The following is a 16,116-nucleotide window of genomic DNA, read 5'->3' as shown; positions in this document are numbered from 1 at the left end:
TTGGTGATGGTATGTTCATCCTTTTTACCCCGAGCTAGTATTGATTTTGTAACATTTCTTCTCCTTTCTTTTCGATTGTATCCACCATCAACTTCTCACTTCTTTGTACATCCTTGACTTTATGTCGCCAGTTTTCCTTCTTATTTGCTCTTCATTCGCAAGATTCTATCTCAGTTTCGTAACATTTCTTTCCTTCAACCCAATCTCCCTTTATGATTCCTACACCATTGGGGTGAGGGAATTTGATGCATTGATGGAAAGTTGAAGCTACACCCAGAATCCCATGTAGCCAAGGTCGACCAATTAATTCATTGTAGGGTTATTCTACATCAACAACACAGAATGAGATTTCTGAAGATATTCCCTTCAATGGAATTTGCATATTAACCTCCACTTTAGGATTGTTTGCAGTACCATTAAAACCATATATATTATATGTTGATGGTATAAGATCATCATCTCTTCCACCCATGGTTTTATAAGTATGATAAAATAAGATGTTCACAGAGCTTCCAGTATCGACTAGGATTCTATTGATTTCCCATGAATCTTCAGTTTCATCATCCTCATCTTCTTTTTTTTTGGATTAATCTCTAATTTCATCATCCTCTTCTCCTTCGGTAACTTCTTCTGCGGTAAAGGAAATTATCTGTTTCTGCCATTCCTCTAGTTGCGAAATTTTCGCAATATTCATAATTTCTTTTTCATTATTATCTCTTGCGAACACTCGACTTAAAACATTATCATGAAAATCTTCAATTGTCTTGTATGAATGTACGATAGAGTGAAAGAATAGATTTTTTTCTTTTGCACCCACTTCTATGAAGAATGTTTCTTTCCTTTTCATTGTATTCACTTTGTGATGTTCTGGTGGTGGTGGTAATGGTTGAGGTTGTGGATGCCCTACCAGAAAGTCGTTTAATTTCCCTTGATCTATTATTCTCAAAATAATCCTCTTTATATTTCTGCAATTGTTTGTGGTATGCCCATGAAAATGATGATAAAAACAAAATTCATGACTTCTGTGATTTGGAGGTGGTTCCGTTCCCATGTTCCACGGTGTTGGTATATTTTTCATCAAGATTATAGCTTCCCATATCTTCTCCACACTTGCATTTAGAGGTGGCATCTTAATTTCTTCCCATACTACCTTATGACCTCCTTGTCCTCTATTAAAGTTTGGTCTTTGACCTCCATAAGTTTCTTGCGGTTGATCGACTCTTTGAATCTTGTTATTTCCTCCACGACTGTAGAAATTTCTTTCTCTTTCATACTCTTCTTGATATCGACTTCCCATAGCTACCAACTTCTGCTTATTGTTACCTGTCACCTTTTCTTGTTGTACTTGCGAAGTATTCTCCACTGTATTTATTAGCTTGGATAATAAGCTTGCATTCGCTGCTTGTGAGATGGTATTCGCAACTGGATATGATTCCATTTCATTTTGTCTTTCCTCCAAAGCAATGTATTCTTCTTGAAGTTCTCGCAATTCAGTCATTGTATTTGTATTCTTGACTCTGAAAATTTGGACATACAACAGGTTTGTTGCAAACATAGCATTGATAAATGATAATATGAGATATCTCTCATCTACACGGCCAACCATTTCGCTATACATGGTTCTCCATCTGTTAGTCAAGTGTTTCAAGAAATTATGAAAAATTCTTAATCAACTACTTTAAGTTTTCACAAATCTCAATGTTAATCTTCGATTTTTTCTAGAATAGTCTTCAATATTCAATCTTCAATCGTCCCTGTTTCTAGCGCCATTATGTAGTTGCAGGAAATCCTACAATACACTCCACGTATGATTTTATCGTTGATCAGCCTATTTTTAGGTTGTCACTCTTAATTTTATTGATTAATTTCTGAATATTCTTACAAGGAAAATAAAGAAATCAAGAATGATCTCTGCTCTCAACTTTCTCTCTCCTATTTACTTATCTCTCACTCAAAAAAGATCTCTCTCCTTTACAACTCGAATGACTATTGATAAGAAAATACATAGTGGATGACAGCTAATCTGTCCTTTATTTTCGGATATGGTTTGCGATATTCTCGCAACCTTATAAATGTTAACTTCGCAAGCTCTCTAATTTTTGCAAGACTATCACATCTTTCCCATGATATTTGCTGACGTTGTTTTCTGAAACTGTTATGCGACGTTATTGTGCAATTCCATTGATAATTTCGCTGAGACACAATTGTTGCGAGAATCTGATCCTACAAGTCGTCAGAGTGACGATGGGAGAAAGGGACAGAAAAGAAACGGTAGAAAGAAGCCGATACCGAGAGAGGAGAAAGCTCAGGGGAAGGGGAGAGAGAGGAGAGAGGGGAGAGCCATTTCTTACTTAAGTGACGGACAGTAAGTATTTGAAGTGCAACTTGTTGTAATCTTGTGAATGGATTAACAGTATATATTTACATGAATTAATTGTAGCGGAGCATGGTGAACACTATGTTCACATCATCTGCACCGAAAATGAGTTGTTGATAGGCAGCAGCGGTTTTTCGTGACATCATCTGCGCCGAAAATAAAACCAGCTGTCACCTTTTTCGTAGCATACGATCATCACTATTCTCAAGGGCCTTCATCTAAACCAAGCCGTAGTGGGAGCGTTAAAGGGGATCATGTATCAGCGTATTGAGATTACTCATCTAAATTCACGGATAATTCGCATCCGGTCCGTACCATCCGTTGATCGGTGGATGTCAAATTCGTGGATGGTGAAGCCGGACACTGATGGATTTTCGAAATCATAATTTTGACGGATTGAACGTGGATGATCCATAATCCGCATCCGCCCATCCGTTGCTCACCCTTAGTACATGATGGAAGAGTAAAGGACCTAGTGACGGAACTAAGGTGGCTGAGGGGTGCTCCAGACACCCCCAAATCTTTAAAAGGCAGCCAAATATCAGTTTTTCACATGTATTATTTGGGAGAAAAAATATAGCTCCCTAGAAATTTTAAATTTAGCCCATAGAGTAGTTTCAGCCCACCTTAACTTTCATTCCTGCTTCCGTCGCTGAACGGACCCGACCTAACAAGGCTATATAACCACAGTACGAAAAAGAAACTAGCAACCAAATTTCACCTCCACAACCACCAACGCCACGGCCCACGCCTAGCTTTTCCATTGACCACATCAAAGTATGGTATTGTTGGTTGCATAACGATATCATCTTCGTTCTTCCCAAAGAAAGCAGAATGCCACGTCATGGTTGGAAGTGCAAGAGAAGAAGATAAGTTTGGGCCTTTGATGATATAATCAATCTCGATTGTATGAATTGTGACGGCGAAGTCCTTTTGGGAACGGAAAATGGGTCATTTGTCTAAATATATTTAAAACATGATTCAAATGAACAAGTAAAAATTTGTATGGGTGAAATGGACACCAAAAAAATAGCAAGGATGAAACTGGATTCATCCTGACTTAAATTTAAAAAATAGTAAGGATGAAACTGGATGCATCCAGATGTAAATTAAAATTAAGAAAAAGTATTTGAAAATGGGTATAATGAAACTGTTTACATCCTGGGTATTTTTAAATTTTTGTTCATTTAAACAGTATCAAAATCTAAATGTTCTTTTCACCCAAAAATTGTAGATTTTGGTCTTTTTAACCAATTTTGTGTTTTGGGAAATGATAAAATTGTGAAGTTTTTAAGATGCTCAAACAAATAAACTGGTCACGCAATTTGTTAGATGTGGAAAATCTTGTAACTCAATGTTTATCTAGTTGTAGGTTTCCTACATTTTCTTTCTTATACTACTCTGATTTTATGGTTCATCATAAAATATACCAAATTATTAAAAAAAAATTTGAACTTTATGAGAAAAGGCTATTACCATCGTATTTTAGTTTTCAAAATAGGAAATTTGAAGGCGAGAAAAATATTTATGACTTATGAGACACTGGTGAAAACTTAAAACATTTCTGGCAAATTCGAAAAAGGTGTACCAGTCCTATTTTAATGGGAAATTCATCCTAAGGGATGACAAAAGGCTCGCAATTGAAGATTTGGCGGTTTATCAGGTGTATTTTCAACTGCATTTTGTCTGGTTTTCTATTGGATATCTTTTGCTTTAATTCTTCTTTGCCAAAAATAATTATCCCGCCACAAAATTTTCGGTTATGTGAATGTCAATTGCCAAAAACTGATCGTCAATTAAAATGTTATATACATAATTTTGGGATATATAAAGCAGTGTTTTTGAATTAATACCAGCCCCAACTTAAGTTCTCGTTACCAGCAGAAAAATGAAAGAATACATTTAGTCTTCGAGCACAAAGTCTGCAATTTGTAAAAAACTACTCCTTCTGTTTCTGGAAAAATGTTACTTTCATTTTTTCAATTTGACCTATTTTTAAACTGGGCACAAAATAAAATGGTCACACAATTGGTTGGATGTGGGAACCCTGTTGCTCCCTATTTATTATAAGCTTCGTCCAATTTTCTATGCGGCTGCTTTGATTTTAAGGTACGCCCCATAGAAATTCTTTAATTTCAACCTATTAATAAATTGAAATAATAATATTCAAGGGCAAGAAAAACACTTTTGACCCCGAAATTTTGGAGGAAAACTTCAAAGATATTATGTTCAACAATTAGGAAGAATTTATGGTGTGTTTAGTTGGAGGAAATGGAGCCAATTTCCTGGTAATATAATTCCATTCCGATGTTTGGGAATTAGGACTAGTGAGAAATTGGATTCTCCTAAAGTAAATGAATTCAAAATCTATGAAGGGTGACGGGCTTATGATTCCCACTATTAAGAGAATAGGATTCTTGGGAACCAGATGTCATTCTCGCCATCAGTGATAGAGCCACAAAAGATTATGAAGGGGCCTAAAATAATTTTTATAAAAATATTAAGATCTTAGTGGACTATTTACTGAAAATTGATGGAGTAAATCTAAAATATATGATCAAATCAAGGATTTTTAGGTAATTTTTAGGGGGGCAACCTTTGTCTCTGCCCCTCCCACCATCCAAACAAACCACTAAATATATCAAAGTTATTTTTTTGTATTTATACCGCCGGTCTTATGAAACTGATAAATCATGTATTAGTCTGTTTAGTATTATCAGTCTTAAAAAACTGACACTGTAGTGGTGTACATGTGACTCAATCTTGTTTAATCCCACAATGTAATGTTTTGGATAGCTAAGAATCCGATCATCCTAAGGGTTTATTTTTGACACAATTAATTCAATATAGGTCTATGAGTTTCCAATACATTGATATATCTCTCGTATGAAAATAGCAATAATTTTGAGCGTGTTACTCTCAATTACTGTGGTTAGATATTTTACCCACGAAGTACTCTATTTGAAACAACAGTTGTTTCAAGAGATTGATTATTAATCCATAGTTCATGATTAATTTCCAAAGCTGCAAATGACAGATCTTTATCTCCATTTTCAACTGTTACAATAAAATCATTATAGTCTCTTCCCAGACCATTTAAGACATACATAACAAGATCTGCATCTGAAACTGATTCATTAATAACATCTAGAGAGTCAGTGATAATCTTAATTTCATGAAGATATGCATAAATAGATTGATTTCCTCTACGAATGTTATGAAGCTGAGTTCTTAGCATAGAACGACATGAAGAAAATTGATTTGTAAAGGTGGTTGCAGGATATGTCCATACCTCAGCAGTTGTAGGGCATCCGTACACATCAGTTGAGATAGAAGGATAAAATATTGCATTGAGACAACAGTAGACAAATCTGTCCCATCTGAGCCACTTTAGATAAGATGAGTTTGGTTCGGTTTCATCTCCAACTTTAAGTGTTTGTAGTGGTGGAGAGAGTGAACCATCATGATATCCAAAAAAATTTGTACTGATAAGGATAGAAGATTTCCAAACTAGACAGTTAGTATCATCTAGTTTCATAGATACAAAGTGAGCTATAGTTGTAAAAGGGAGATTTGTTGTGATCTCCCAATGTAATTGAGATGTCATGATGTTGAAGTATCAGAGAAATATACAGTGGATAAAGATAGGAAAACCAAAGTATAAAGCAAAGATGTCATGATGGCGTTCTATCTACGTTTCACATAATAAGAAGATGATTACTTAAATTCTCATTTAGTGATAATGGAATGTAATTGTCAGATTTGTGACAACTATATTTTTGGCGCCAGAAACAGCTCTGGATGATAATTCCTGATAGTATATCATAGATTTTAAGGAAAAAAGTGAGATCTAAAAATTATAAGGATTGAATCTGTTGTTGAACAAGGAATGACAACTAGAAGAAGTAACATAATTGTTGAACGAAGACAAATTACAAATCTTGAGCAAGAAGAAGAAAGAGTGGACGAACATCAAAGAACAGAAATTCCAATTGGATCTCAGCGAGGAGAAGGACAGAATAATGATATAGATTATGATAGGGTGAGTATCCATACTGCAATGACGGATTCTACAGATGAAGGACACAGAATTGGATTATCCGCATCCAATCCGTCCATCTATTGGATGCAAAATTCGTTGGATATGAATTGGATGCGGATGCCAAATTTGAAATCCGTAGTGCAATGAATTGGATGCGGATGGGGCAAAAACCGGCCCATGCTCACCCCTAAAATTTACTTTGAGTCCCTAGCCCGAAGCCCATTTTATTAACCAGGTCAGATTAGGCAGGCCAAACAGGTTATGAGCTTTTCATACTTGTAAAGTTTTGTAATGACTTATTTAATTGTTGTTTGCGGTTTGGAAACTGAATGAACCATAATGATTAGAAAAAAATATGCAATTAATATTTGAAATATGGAGTAGAAATCAAAATAAGAATTTTAAACCAAAACATGAAATAATAAGAATTTTAAACCAAAACATGAAATAATAAGAATTTTAAACCAAAACATGAAATAATCTACTTGAACGTAAAACCCAAACTATGATGTAATGCAAACGGCTACCAGGTCGGGTTGTTTAGTAAGGTATCAGGCTAGGCTATTAATTTTAAGGAAAAGACCAAGCCCGCTCATTTAAGCTAATCAGGCTAGGCAAAGCGGCCCATAATGAGCTTTGGGCTCCTCCGGGTGCAAGCACGCTCGGGGCGCAGGTTCAGTATTTTCAGATTATTTACAGCCCTATTTGGAGGTCCTCATTGTAATCACTTTTATCAACATCAATAATACTCACCCTCCACCACAACAACGAAAAAAAAAAGGAGGTTAATGGGTTCAAGATCTCCCTCTGGCAATATGATTCCCTGCATCTCTGAAATCTTAATGTTAAGTACCAAATAGGAATGAAGACTTGATTTTCTTGGAGATGGATACAGGGGACTTTTACGTTAGTGGTGATAAAACTAGCGAGAATCATATATACATACGATCATTATGGCAAAACACACCTCAACATAGTTGGTCTCCGCTACAGCCTATTTCTAGTGATAGATCCATGAAACATTGAATGCTAAACAAGGTCTGAACTACCATTCAAAAAAGGTCTCAGCACAGGCAATCCAGCAGCATCCAAATTGATTACTGACATACACAGATGATGATGGTTGCATTCCTCTTCTTTATCTCTATTCTTTGGAAATCCAGATAACTATGTTTTCTATAGAATATGAGACCACATACTTAATTTAGTTTTCAAAACAGTGCCTTCTAAACAAATGTAAACTTGCAACTGCATCACTCACTTACCCTGTTTTCAAAAAAATGACGGTGTTTTTCCCACAATGTAGTGTGGATGTATTCTTTAGCCATCACCTTTACTTTCTTGTCAGCATCAATAACGGTAACTGGAGAGCATACAGAAAAATAATTAAACTAGAGTAAGGGAGAGTATTTGCTCACGAGAAAAGTATAGATAGTGGATACTTAACTGGTTGCCAATCCTCCAGTACAGCTATCGAACATAGCCGTGTACACTAAGGCTCTCTCAACCCAACAAATTACTTGTGCAAGCCCTGTGTCTGGACCAATATTTCCTTCTAATAGGATACTTTCAGCATAATCATCACAGCGTCCAGAACAGTAGATGGATTGGTTTGGATCACAACCGAAGAAATTCCCAGCAAATGAAGCGCACGGAACAAGAGGTTTGCCAACCTAAACAACGCCGGATAAAATGATTGAGAAACCAAATACAAGCATGACTTTTCATACAATGTAAAACCTCGTAGTCTACAAATTACACAATATATAATGCATCTCATACAAAGGCGTACACTTCGTATGCATCTCATCTCATGTTTGATAATTAAATGACTTTACGACTAAATGCATGATGTTTTGTTTAATGATAATTTCAGATCTGATAAAAAATCAGAACTTTTCAAAATAACCAAGAAGTAAAGAAAGATTCTAAACGTACATAACAAAATAATTTAAATGTTAACCAAGTGAAAGCCTGACCACTGGCTCGTGGTATTATCAGCCTGGTATGCTCAACAGTTCCCACTTCCATTTCCTTCAAATTACGGATTCATTTGCTTTATCTTTTAGAAGAGCAACAGAATCCATAGTACAAAATAGAGCATAACATCAAAATAACAACCTGACACCCGGTGATATCAGACTAGATTGTGTTCACTTAATCTGACGCACTAATTCGACCTCAGATGAAAGCAACATTAACCTCAAGGATACTCAGTCCCCTCTGTCAAACCAAATCCCCAAAATCGAAGTTCTGGCCTTTGTGATCAAAGACAGCACTAATACAAGCACATTTCTTAGAAAAATAGTACTTCAAGAGTGAGCCTAGGGAAACTTTTTTCCAAATTGTTTTGGCAACGTAGTTGCAGAAAAGTGAAGCGAAAAATCATTTCTATTTAGCTTCTTTAGCTACAACTAAACCAAATTAAGAATATTTGGTCTTCAGTGCAGATTTATTGTGGTTGCCACGTTCACAAAGCTCAGAACCATATGATACATATAGATGGAAAAAGAAAATGATATGGTCTAAAATAGTCTAACGAGACAGTTCGGGTCTCAAAAGTTACACGTTTGTTAAATTAACTAGAATCTCATGGTGAAAGTGTGAATAGTGGAAACTCTGAACATGCAAAAAGATTACAGCTAAGAAAAAGGAACGCTTTAGCCCTTTCCAAACTGCACTCTCTTATTTATACCTTCGTAAAGTTCACAGTGTCATGTTACAGAAATTTGTATTCAGAATCCGTAGAGCTGCGCCGAACCTTTGCATAAAGGTAATGCAGAGGTGACACTTGAGGACCTCAGTAGCAAGCTACTGTAGTGGGACCTCCCCCATTAAAGAGATAGAATTAGTATCGTGTCATCCAATAGACCACATATCATCAGACATCAAACTCATAAGAACAGATACTATGATTGTCCTTAAGCCAATAGGTCGGAAAGGTATGACATGAGATGTGACTTCACTACGACTGTTCTTAGCCAAAAGGTCGAGAAAGGTGACTTCTATGTTCTTTTTTACTACCAACCTTCTTCGTTTTAGTACTCCATGAATGTGGGACTAAAACTACATGTCAGACCCAACATACAACCACCCCTCTTCACTTTAGTACTCCTTCACTTTAGACGATTGTACATGATTAGGTTAGCTCACTCTTTCTTCTACTCTCACAGTAATCTGTTCTTTTTGCTTTTGCTCTTCGAGAGTGTCCTTTGAACCTAATTTGCAAATTTGCGAGTCGCTCACGAATACTATACTAACGGATTTGATTGTGCTTCTAATTCATTCAAGGTATTATTCACACAATGCATTTACCAACAATGTAAAATCTGGCAATCCTAATATGTTTTCATGTGTCTTTTATGTAGTTAGTAGCAAACATTAAGCATGGAGAATTCACACTAATAACTACCAAGAGATAAACAAAAACTAATTTCAGAAAAAGCAAAACTCATACCTCTAGCTCATCGAATGCGCAAATAATCACTTCAAAATATCCATTCAACATTGGATCTTCCTTTGCCATATACTCGCCAATTTGTCTGACCGTGGGCCTTCTTCCTTCACCATTTTTCTTCAAGTGTCTCATACACTTCTGCACAACACTGACTGTTTTACTCAAAGTTTTCCAAACTCCAGATATAGCAATACATAAATCATCAAATTGCCTAATCTTTTCACTATTTAGAAATAGTGCATTATCGGAAGAACGTGATGTAAGTTTTCCATCAGCAGCTATTACGAAAAACTTGCTAGTTTTTATAACAATTGTCGCCCCATGAACTGCAGGTTGAAATCCCACAGAGAAATCTCCAAAATGTTTGGGTATCTTGGGGATGTTGCATATCATACTGAACTTTTCCTTTAACAATTCCACAGTCAAAACATCTTGCTTTAGAAGACTGTCTACCAACCAGTACACTTCACCCTTAGAAAAGATTTGAAAGAACCTTTGAATTCTGTAATTGACTCTGCACACAAAATAGGGACAAATTTAGCTCTAGAAATTAGCTAACATGAAAATCATATAAGTTTTGAAGATATTTTGTAAAAAGGTCGTATGTTTATGATCTAATTGAGGTCTGGGTCCAAGAAGACGCAGTTGATGCGTTTGGTTCGTGACTAGCTTTGACCGTTTAAATGTTTTACCAAAATGCTCTTCAAAAATAATTAAATAACATTATACTTCACTTAGTTAAAATTTAACCACCTGACATTTCCTCAAACACCTGAACTGCATTTTGATACCACCATACGTATACATTGAATTGCGTATGTATTATTTTCGAATCTGGTTAGTTATCCACGGACAACACCCACTAGATGCATCAAGTTAAGTGGCAAAAGTAGTAAGAAATATAATATTTGAAGATGAACCAATGATGGAGATTTTTGCTACAGATTCTTATAACCTTCGTGATGAGAAATAAACACAGTGTCTGTTCCAAAATGCTAAAGAGAGTAACACAAAAAAGTGAATAACCATGTTTTTCAATCAAAAACAAAAGGTGGTCTTTATGCAGAGCCAAGCGCCGGTGGCGGAGCCTCCACCAAGCCTACCTGAACATTGTTGATCCAGACCCGAGACAATACAAATAAAAACCGCAAAATATATAACCTTTCAGAAAACTTACAAGGAAAAAATGAAAATTCATATATAGATAAATGCAGTAACACTCTGGTTTTGTTAGTGGTAAAACAAAATTGAGAGTGAAGAAATAATTGTTAGGGAAGGATTCTTATACTACTCAAGCAGTGATTTGAAAACGATGGCAACGGCTTCTCAACATTTTGTGAAATCATTAAGTGTAGTTCTGAATCAAATTTGAGATGTCGATTTGGAGAATAGAATAGATGATGATCGAAAGGACAAGAAAGATATATGCTTTCACAAATTTGAACGGTCAACGCTTCTCAACACTACTGGTCAGGGTGTTATGCAAAATAAAAAAAAGTCAGGTAACCTTTTTCTAATGATCTTTGGTTGGTCTACGACCCAAATGCATTCAACTGCATCTTCTTGGACCCAGACCCTAATTAGATTATAAACATACGACCTTTTTACAAAACATCTCTAAATTTTAATATTTAAACTATATAATCAAAACAAATCTAATTTAATTTACTAAAGATAGATATCGAATTCGAAAGAACCTGGTGAAGTACTCATAGATAGCCTCCTCAAACACATCATTGTCTTTTCTGTCAAAACGACATATTTTCTTCTCATTCTCCAAGTTTGACAATGCCTCTAAGATTTGTGAACCACACTACAAATTAATGTTAATTATAAATCAATAAATCCTTAAGGTAAGAAATATATATAAAAAAAGGTGCGAAATGAAAGTTATCATCACAATATAAATGCACCATGAGTACTTACGTGTTTCTTAGGCAACTCGGATATCTTACACGCGAAATACATGTAGTTGCTATCATCCTCAACAAAAAAGTTAAACTCATCTATTAAAGATTCCCAATCATTAGGACTCCTGCAGAAAAACCATAACAAATTAGAATTAGTAACTCTTAAAACAGATAACAAACTCAATTGTTTAGAAAATAAATCTCAGTAGCAACTATGTAAGAGCTACTTTTTCCCAACATGAAAACGGTTACCGTAGCAATAATATTTTCTTAAGCGCCTCAACCGCAGCAACATAGTCACACAAATGTGCAAGAAGCTTCCGTTCCTGTCAAGTTAAAATCAAACAACCAAAGGAACAAAGAAAAACAAAAAATATATTAAACATAAATTTACATCATGAAGAATGTGGTCTTTAAAGCTAAGGAAAGACTAGATTACTTATGAAAAGCCTTTAGATGCATTATTTCCCAAGTATTCAGACTCATATTTATTCATGTCTCGAGTGATGACTGCTAGATCAAACAACTTGTTCGGGAAAAAGCAACACAGTGCTGAGTGAATATGAACCATGAGCAGTTTATCTGACCAGTGATCAAGTAATATATTCATTTGTAAAACTGGTAAGTGATTGTGGGATAACAATTAGTTTTTGATTATAGTGTCGTAGTGTCAGAATGGCTCCTTCGGACTGCAGCGGTATGCTTGTACAGTACTACAGTGTACAATAAGCATGAGTAATACAACTCAAACCTGCATAAGGTTTCTATATTCGCAGAAACCGATTAAATTGTGGGTACCTACAAAAATCATCATAAAATTTAAAAGTAGAAACTTGGATGTATGTTACTTAAAATACACCAAGTCTTTGACTAAGCATTTAAATTCAACACAAGAAACTTAGGTTACCCTCGTTCAAATGTGAAATTTTAATTAAAACGTGTGGACTTGCAAAGTGTAATCAAGGCTCGACGAATTGTTATTCGATAACTATTTAACTCTGCAACAATAAGATAAGAAATAGGGTTTGATAAAGTACCTGAAAATCCTGCTTATCAGCTTTGACCACTATAAGTGTCGGACCTAACTTGCAAAGGATCTCATGAACAGGGCCGTACATTTCTGGCTGCTCCATCACTGACATGTATACCAAGAAGGCTGCAAAATAGTTGTGACATGTTTAAAAGGGTATTTGTGCACTTAATTTTGTTAAAAGGGAAAAAAATAGAAAATAAATAAACTAATACAGAATACTTGCCTTCCGGTTCATCCAAGTTATGATCCATGCCATGCTTCTTGAACAAATGAAAAAGCACCTGCATCAAAGCAGGTCATATCGCTGGTGCATAACACATATACTGCTGTTTCTTAACAAACATATGTAGCGAACAATGTAAGTATTATCAACAGCCAAAGTGCTTTTGCCAGAAAACCTGTAGTTGAACGCAGAAAACAGCCCAGTACAGGAACTTGTCCTCCTGAACAATCATATACATTCTGAGGCAAACCTGCCAAGATAGATTGGAATCAATTCAATAAAACTGGAATCAAAAGCAAGTTAGCAGTCCATACAATGAATGGATACAAACAGATTTAGAAAAAAATCTTATACAGTGAATGGACACAAACAGATATAGAAACAATTCTTATACAGGTACTACCATTCAAAAGAGTAAAGTAAGATTATGTCTTCAATTAAAGTTCTAACGAAGAAAAGGGATCCAGGCTTGATCAAATTTAAATAAAAAAATCAATCTTTTGATGATAGATCAGTTCAGATGAGCTACATAGAGGGGAAGATATACGATGAGCTTAAAGAGATTGAAGAGAAGCCCTGATGATTGCAGATATTTGAGAAATTAAGAGAGTTCTAGGATGATTTTTGGGTGGAGAAAGTTCTCTTCTTGAGAACAAAAGCGGAATATGAAAGAATTCAGGGTGTCCACGGTCGAAAAAGACCGCTTTCCTTTATATTAGTTATTATTAAATAGCAACCAAGCAGATCCAAAATAAAATAAAATATATATTGGGTTCTTAGACACCCCCTAACCTTAAGTTGCTTGGCAAATGACGACTGGCGGGCATAACAATTAAACAATCCCCTCAACAGCTCCAAACTGTTATCAACTTTTTCACAAGCATGTTCGTAATACTCTGTCGCTAAATCCACTGGAACATTCATCAACAAATAAAAATAAAAAAAGCCGTTAGCAAGCGAAATTACTGCCGTCATGAAAGAAACTATTGTCAGATTGCAAAATTGCAAAATTGCAGGACAATTGTTCTTGTAGATCAGAACCTTCTAAGCTTTCTACCCACACACCTACAGAAGTATCTAAAATGTACACAATGTGATTAAAACGGAGTATCCTAGGAAACTACACATACAATACTTTTTAATCTTTAAGCAACAAGAACTGGATCTTTTTTTGTTTGTTGTATCCATTTGGTATTCTGACAGCATTGGTTTGTTCAGACACTATGTAGAAGATAAATAGAGATGCTAGTTTCCTTTGATGATATAAAATCTCGTGTAATTAACATACATTATGATGCAGAACAATAAGAGAAAATTACTTACAGCGACCAAGTCGTTGGAAAACAATATCTAATGTTGCCAGCACATCTGGAAGACTCGAGAAATCAAAGACCATGTGGTCCTTGGCGTCTGAGCAAATAGATAATACTTCAACTTCACTGGCAATTTTCTCATATACTAGTGCCTTCAGAGCCTAGATAATAGGGAATGAACAGAAGAGAAAGATTTAACACTCAAACTAGAACTGACTTAAAAACTTGACTTTGAATTTCGTATTGGAAGGAGGCCAACATTACCAGAACAAGTGGAGAAGGCGGAAACTCAGATTGTAGAGCGTTAACAAGCTGTAGAGCTTTTATGAACTGGCGAGATTCTATGGAATCTTTAACAAGTTGAATGCGGTTCTTTGGAATAACACTCCTCGCAGATGCCGCGGCTAGTTTCAGTTTGAATAAATTTTATTGAAGTTAGCACACGGAAAAATCAGAAGTAGAAGAAAGCATACGATTGTTGAATCATTACCGGGAGAAGCTTGAACTGAATGCTCCTCTAACTTGCGGCTTTTTGATGATGGTTGATCCGGTAATGAGCTGATCAAATCCGTAGATGATGAAGCTTCAAGCTCAAATTTGAAGCGTTCTCTTTTTGGAAAATATACAATTTGCTCTTGCAATTTATCTTCCTCCATCTGATCTTGTTTTCCCTGATAAAAAGAACCAACAAGATCAAACAAATGGTAGGACAGGCTACGAAAACAAGCTAATATAAACCCAACAGAATTGAGCTGCACACTATTTTCTTCGAACTTGAAAATTTAATCTTCCCATTAGTATCATACAGCTCAAGTAGTTATGGGAGCTCAGATTTAGATCATTTCCCTTTCCTGATAGAAAGTGTTAATGATCATACAGTGGTATTGTAACTCACAAACTCTTGATGTTATTTACTGCAGGGAAGAAGTAACAGCACTAGTGTTTGTCTTGTTAGTAGATTCAGGTGGTGATGGTGTTATGCTAGCTGAAGTTTCTGGGGTTTTCAAGAATAACATGACCAAAATCAGAAGCAGTAGGTTAATCCCAAACAGAAACCCATGTAACATTCTTCGAATGAAGAATAACAGTATCATTTTTATAACTGATCTGAAACCAATTCACCTTTGAATCCAATCAAATTCAGTAACCCTAGAATGAACAGTCACCAAACAGACCTCTTAATTGAGCAACTTTTACCCATTTCCTCATCGCAAAAATAAAAACCCTAAAAAGTGAAACTTAGCTGCCGTCTGAAATCAAAGTCTAACAACAACAAAGACTGAATTAACAACAAAGATGTGTAGTTTCATTTTCCTAATTACTAAAGAATACCTCGGAATTGAAAAACTTTCTTACCGTGCCTTCTGGACTGCTTATGGTTAGGGATTGTAATGCCTCATCAGCAACTTCTTCCAATTATTATGAGTAATCTTTGCAACTAGCAATCAAAACCTTCTTTCACAGAACGAAACGAAGAAATTTCATGGAAGAAGAAGAAGAAGAGGACCAATGTCAGAGAGAAAAGGTTATTATCTGTTCACTGTATTTTGATCCGGAACTACCGATTTCACCCATCACGTTGTTTCCCACGCCCCTTTCTGACACGTGTGTCCCGTTAATTAAAATGGAAGACAGACCTAAAGGCCCGCTCCCAGCAATCCTTTTAACCCTTCCGTGCCTAGCACTTTCGCAAGATCATCCTTAACACCTTGTTTGGTTGGAAGAATTGGATTCCTATGAATTCAATTATGGGGTAATTCA

General features: G+C 35.7%; 1 protein-coding gene and 1 non-coding gene across 4 annotated transcripts; both read right to left on the bottom strand.

Moving 5' to 3' along the window:
• Positions 1-7,190: 7,190 nt before the first annotated feature.
• Positions 7,191-15,884, bottom strand: LOC113328564 (N-terminal acetyltransferase B complex auxiliary subunit NAA25-like). Of its 3 annotated transcripts, XM_026575644.1 has the most exons (15): positions 15,712-15,884; positions 14,846-15,026; positions 14,620-14,759; positions 14,366-14,516; positions 13,835-13,953; positions 13,218-13,292; positions 13,043-13,100; positions 12,824-12,942; positions 12,039-12,112; positions 11,803-11,911; positions 11,574-11,689; positions 9,877-10,390; positions 7,867-8,092; positions 7,685-7,782; positions 7,191-7,595 (listed from the first exon to the last, which is right to left on the bottom strand). In XM_026575644.1, exons 2-15 carry the CDS (start codon positions 15,009-15,011, stop codon positions 7,587-7,589), a joined length of 1,974 nt encoding a protein of 657 aa, XP_026431429.1. In that variant the 5' UTR covers positions 15,012-15,026; positions 15,712-15,884; the 3' UTR covers positions 7,191-7,586. The 3 variants fall into 3 exon arrangements, with proteins under 3 accessions (XP_026431429.1, XP_026431427.1, XP_026431428.1); XM_026575642.1 differs by having other exon boundaries at positions 7,191-7,782; positions 15,712-15,883; XM_026575643.1 differs by lacking the exon at positions 15,712-15,884 and adding an exon at positions 15,251-15,310 and having other exon boundaries at positions 7,191-7,782.
• On the bottom strand, positions 9,165-9,365 carry LOC113328593. The gene has a single exon (XR_003349469.1). It is a non-coding gene; the product is annotated as a U2 spliceosomal RNA (small nuclear RNA).
• Positions 15,885-16,116: the final 232 nt, after the last annotated feature.

Source organism: Papaver somniferum, unplaced genomic scaffold (genome assembly GCF_003573695.1).
Source record: "Papaver somniferum cultivar HN1 unplaced genomic scaffold, ASM357369v1 unplaced-scaffold_11, whole genome shotgun sequence".
In the NCBI taxonomy this organism is placed as follows: Eukaryota; Viridiplantae; Streptophyta; class Magnoliopsida; order Ranunculales; family Papaveraceae; genus Papaver; species Papaver somniferum.
Note: the sequence above shows the minus strand (reverse complement) of the source record. Positions and strands in the feature narration are given on the sequence as shown.

Excerpts from the sequence above, each read along its gene's own strand:
- LOC113328564 (XM_026575642.1), bottom strand. The coding sequence starts at position 15,011 with ATGGAGGAAGATAAATTGCAAGAGCAAATTGTATATTTTCCAAAAAGA. Across the intron at positions 13,954-14,365 it reads TTTCCAACGACTTGGTCGCT|TGGATTTAGCGACAGAGTAT; the intron begins GTAAGTAATTTT and ends TGAATGTTCCAG. Across the intron at positions 10,391-11,573 it reads ATCTATGAGTACTTCACCAG|AGTCAATTACAGAATTCAAA; the intron begins GTTCTTTCGAAT and ends TTTTGTGTGCAG.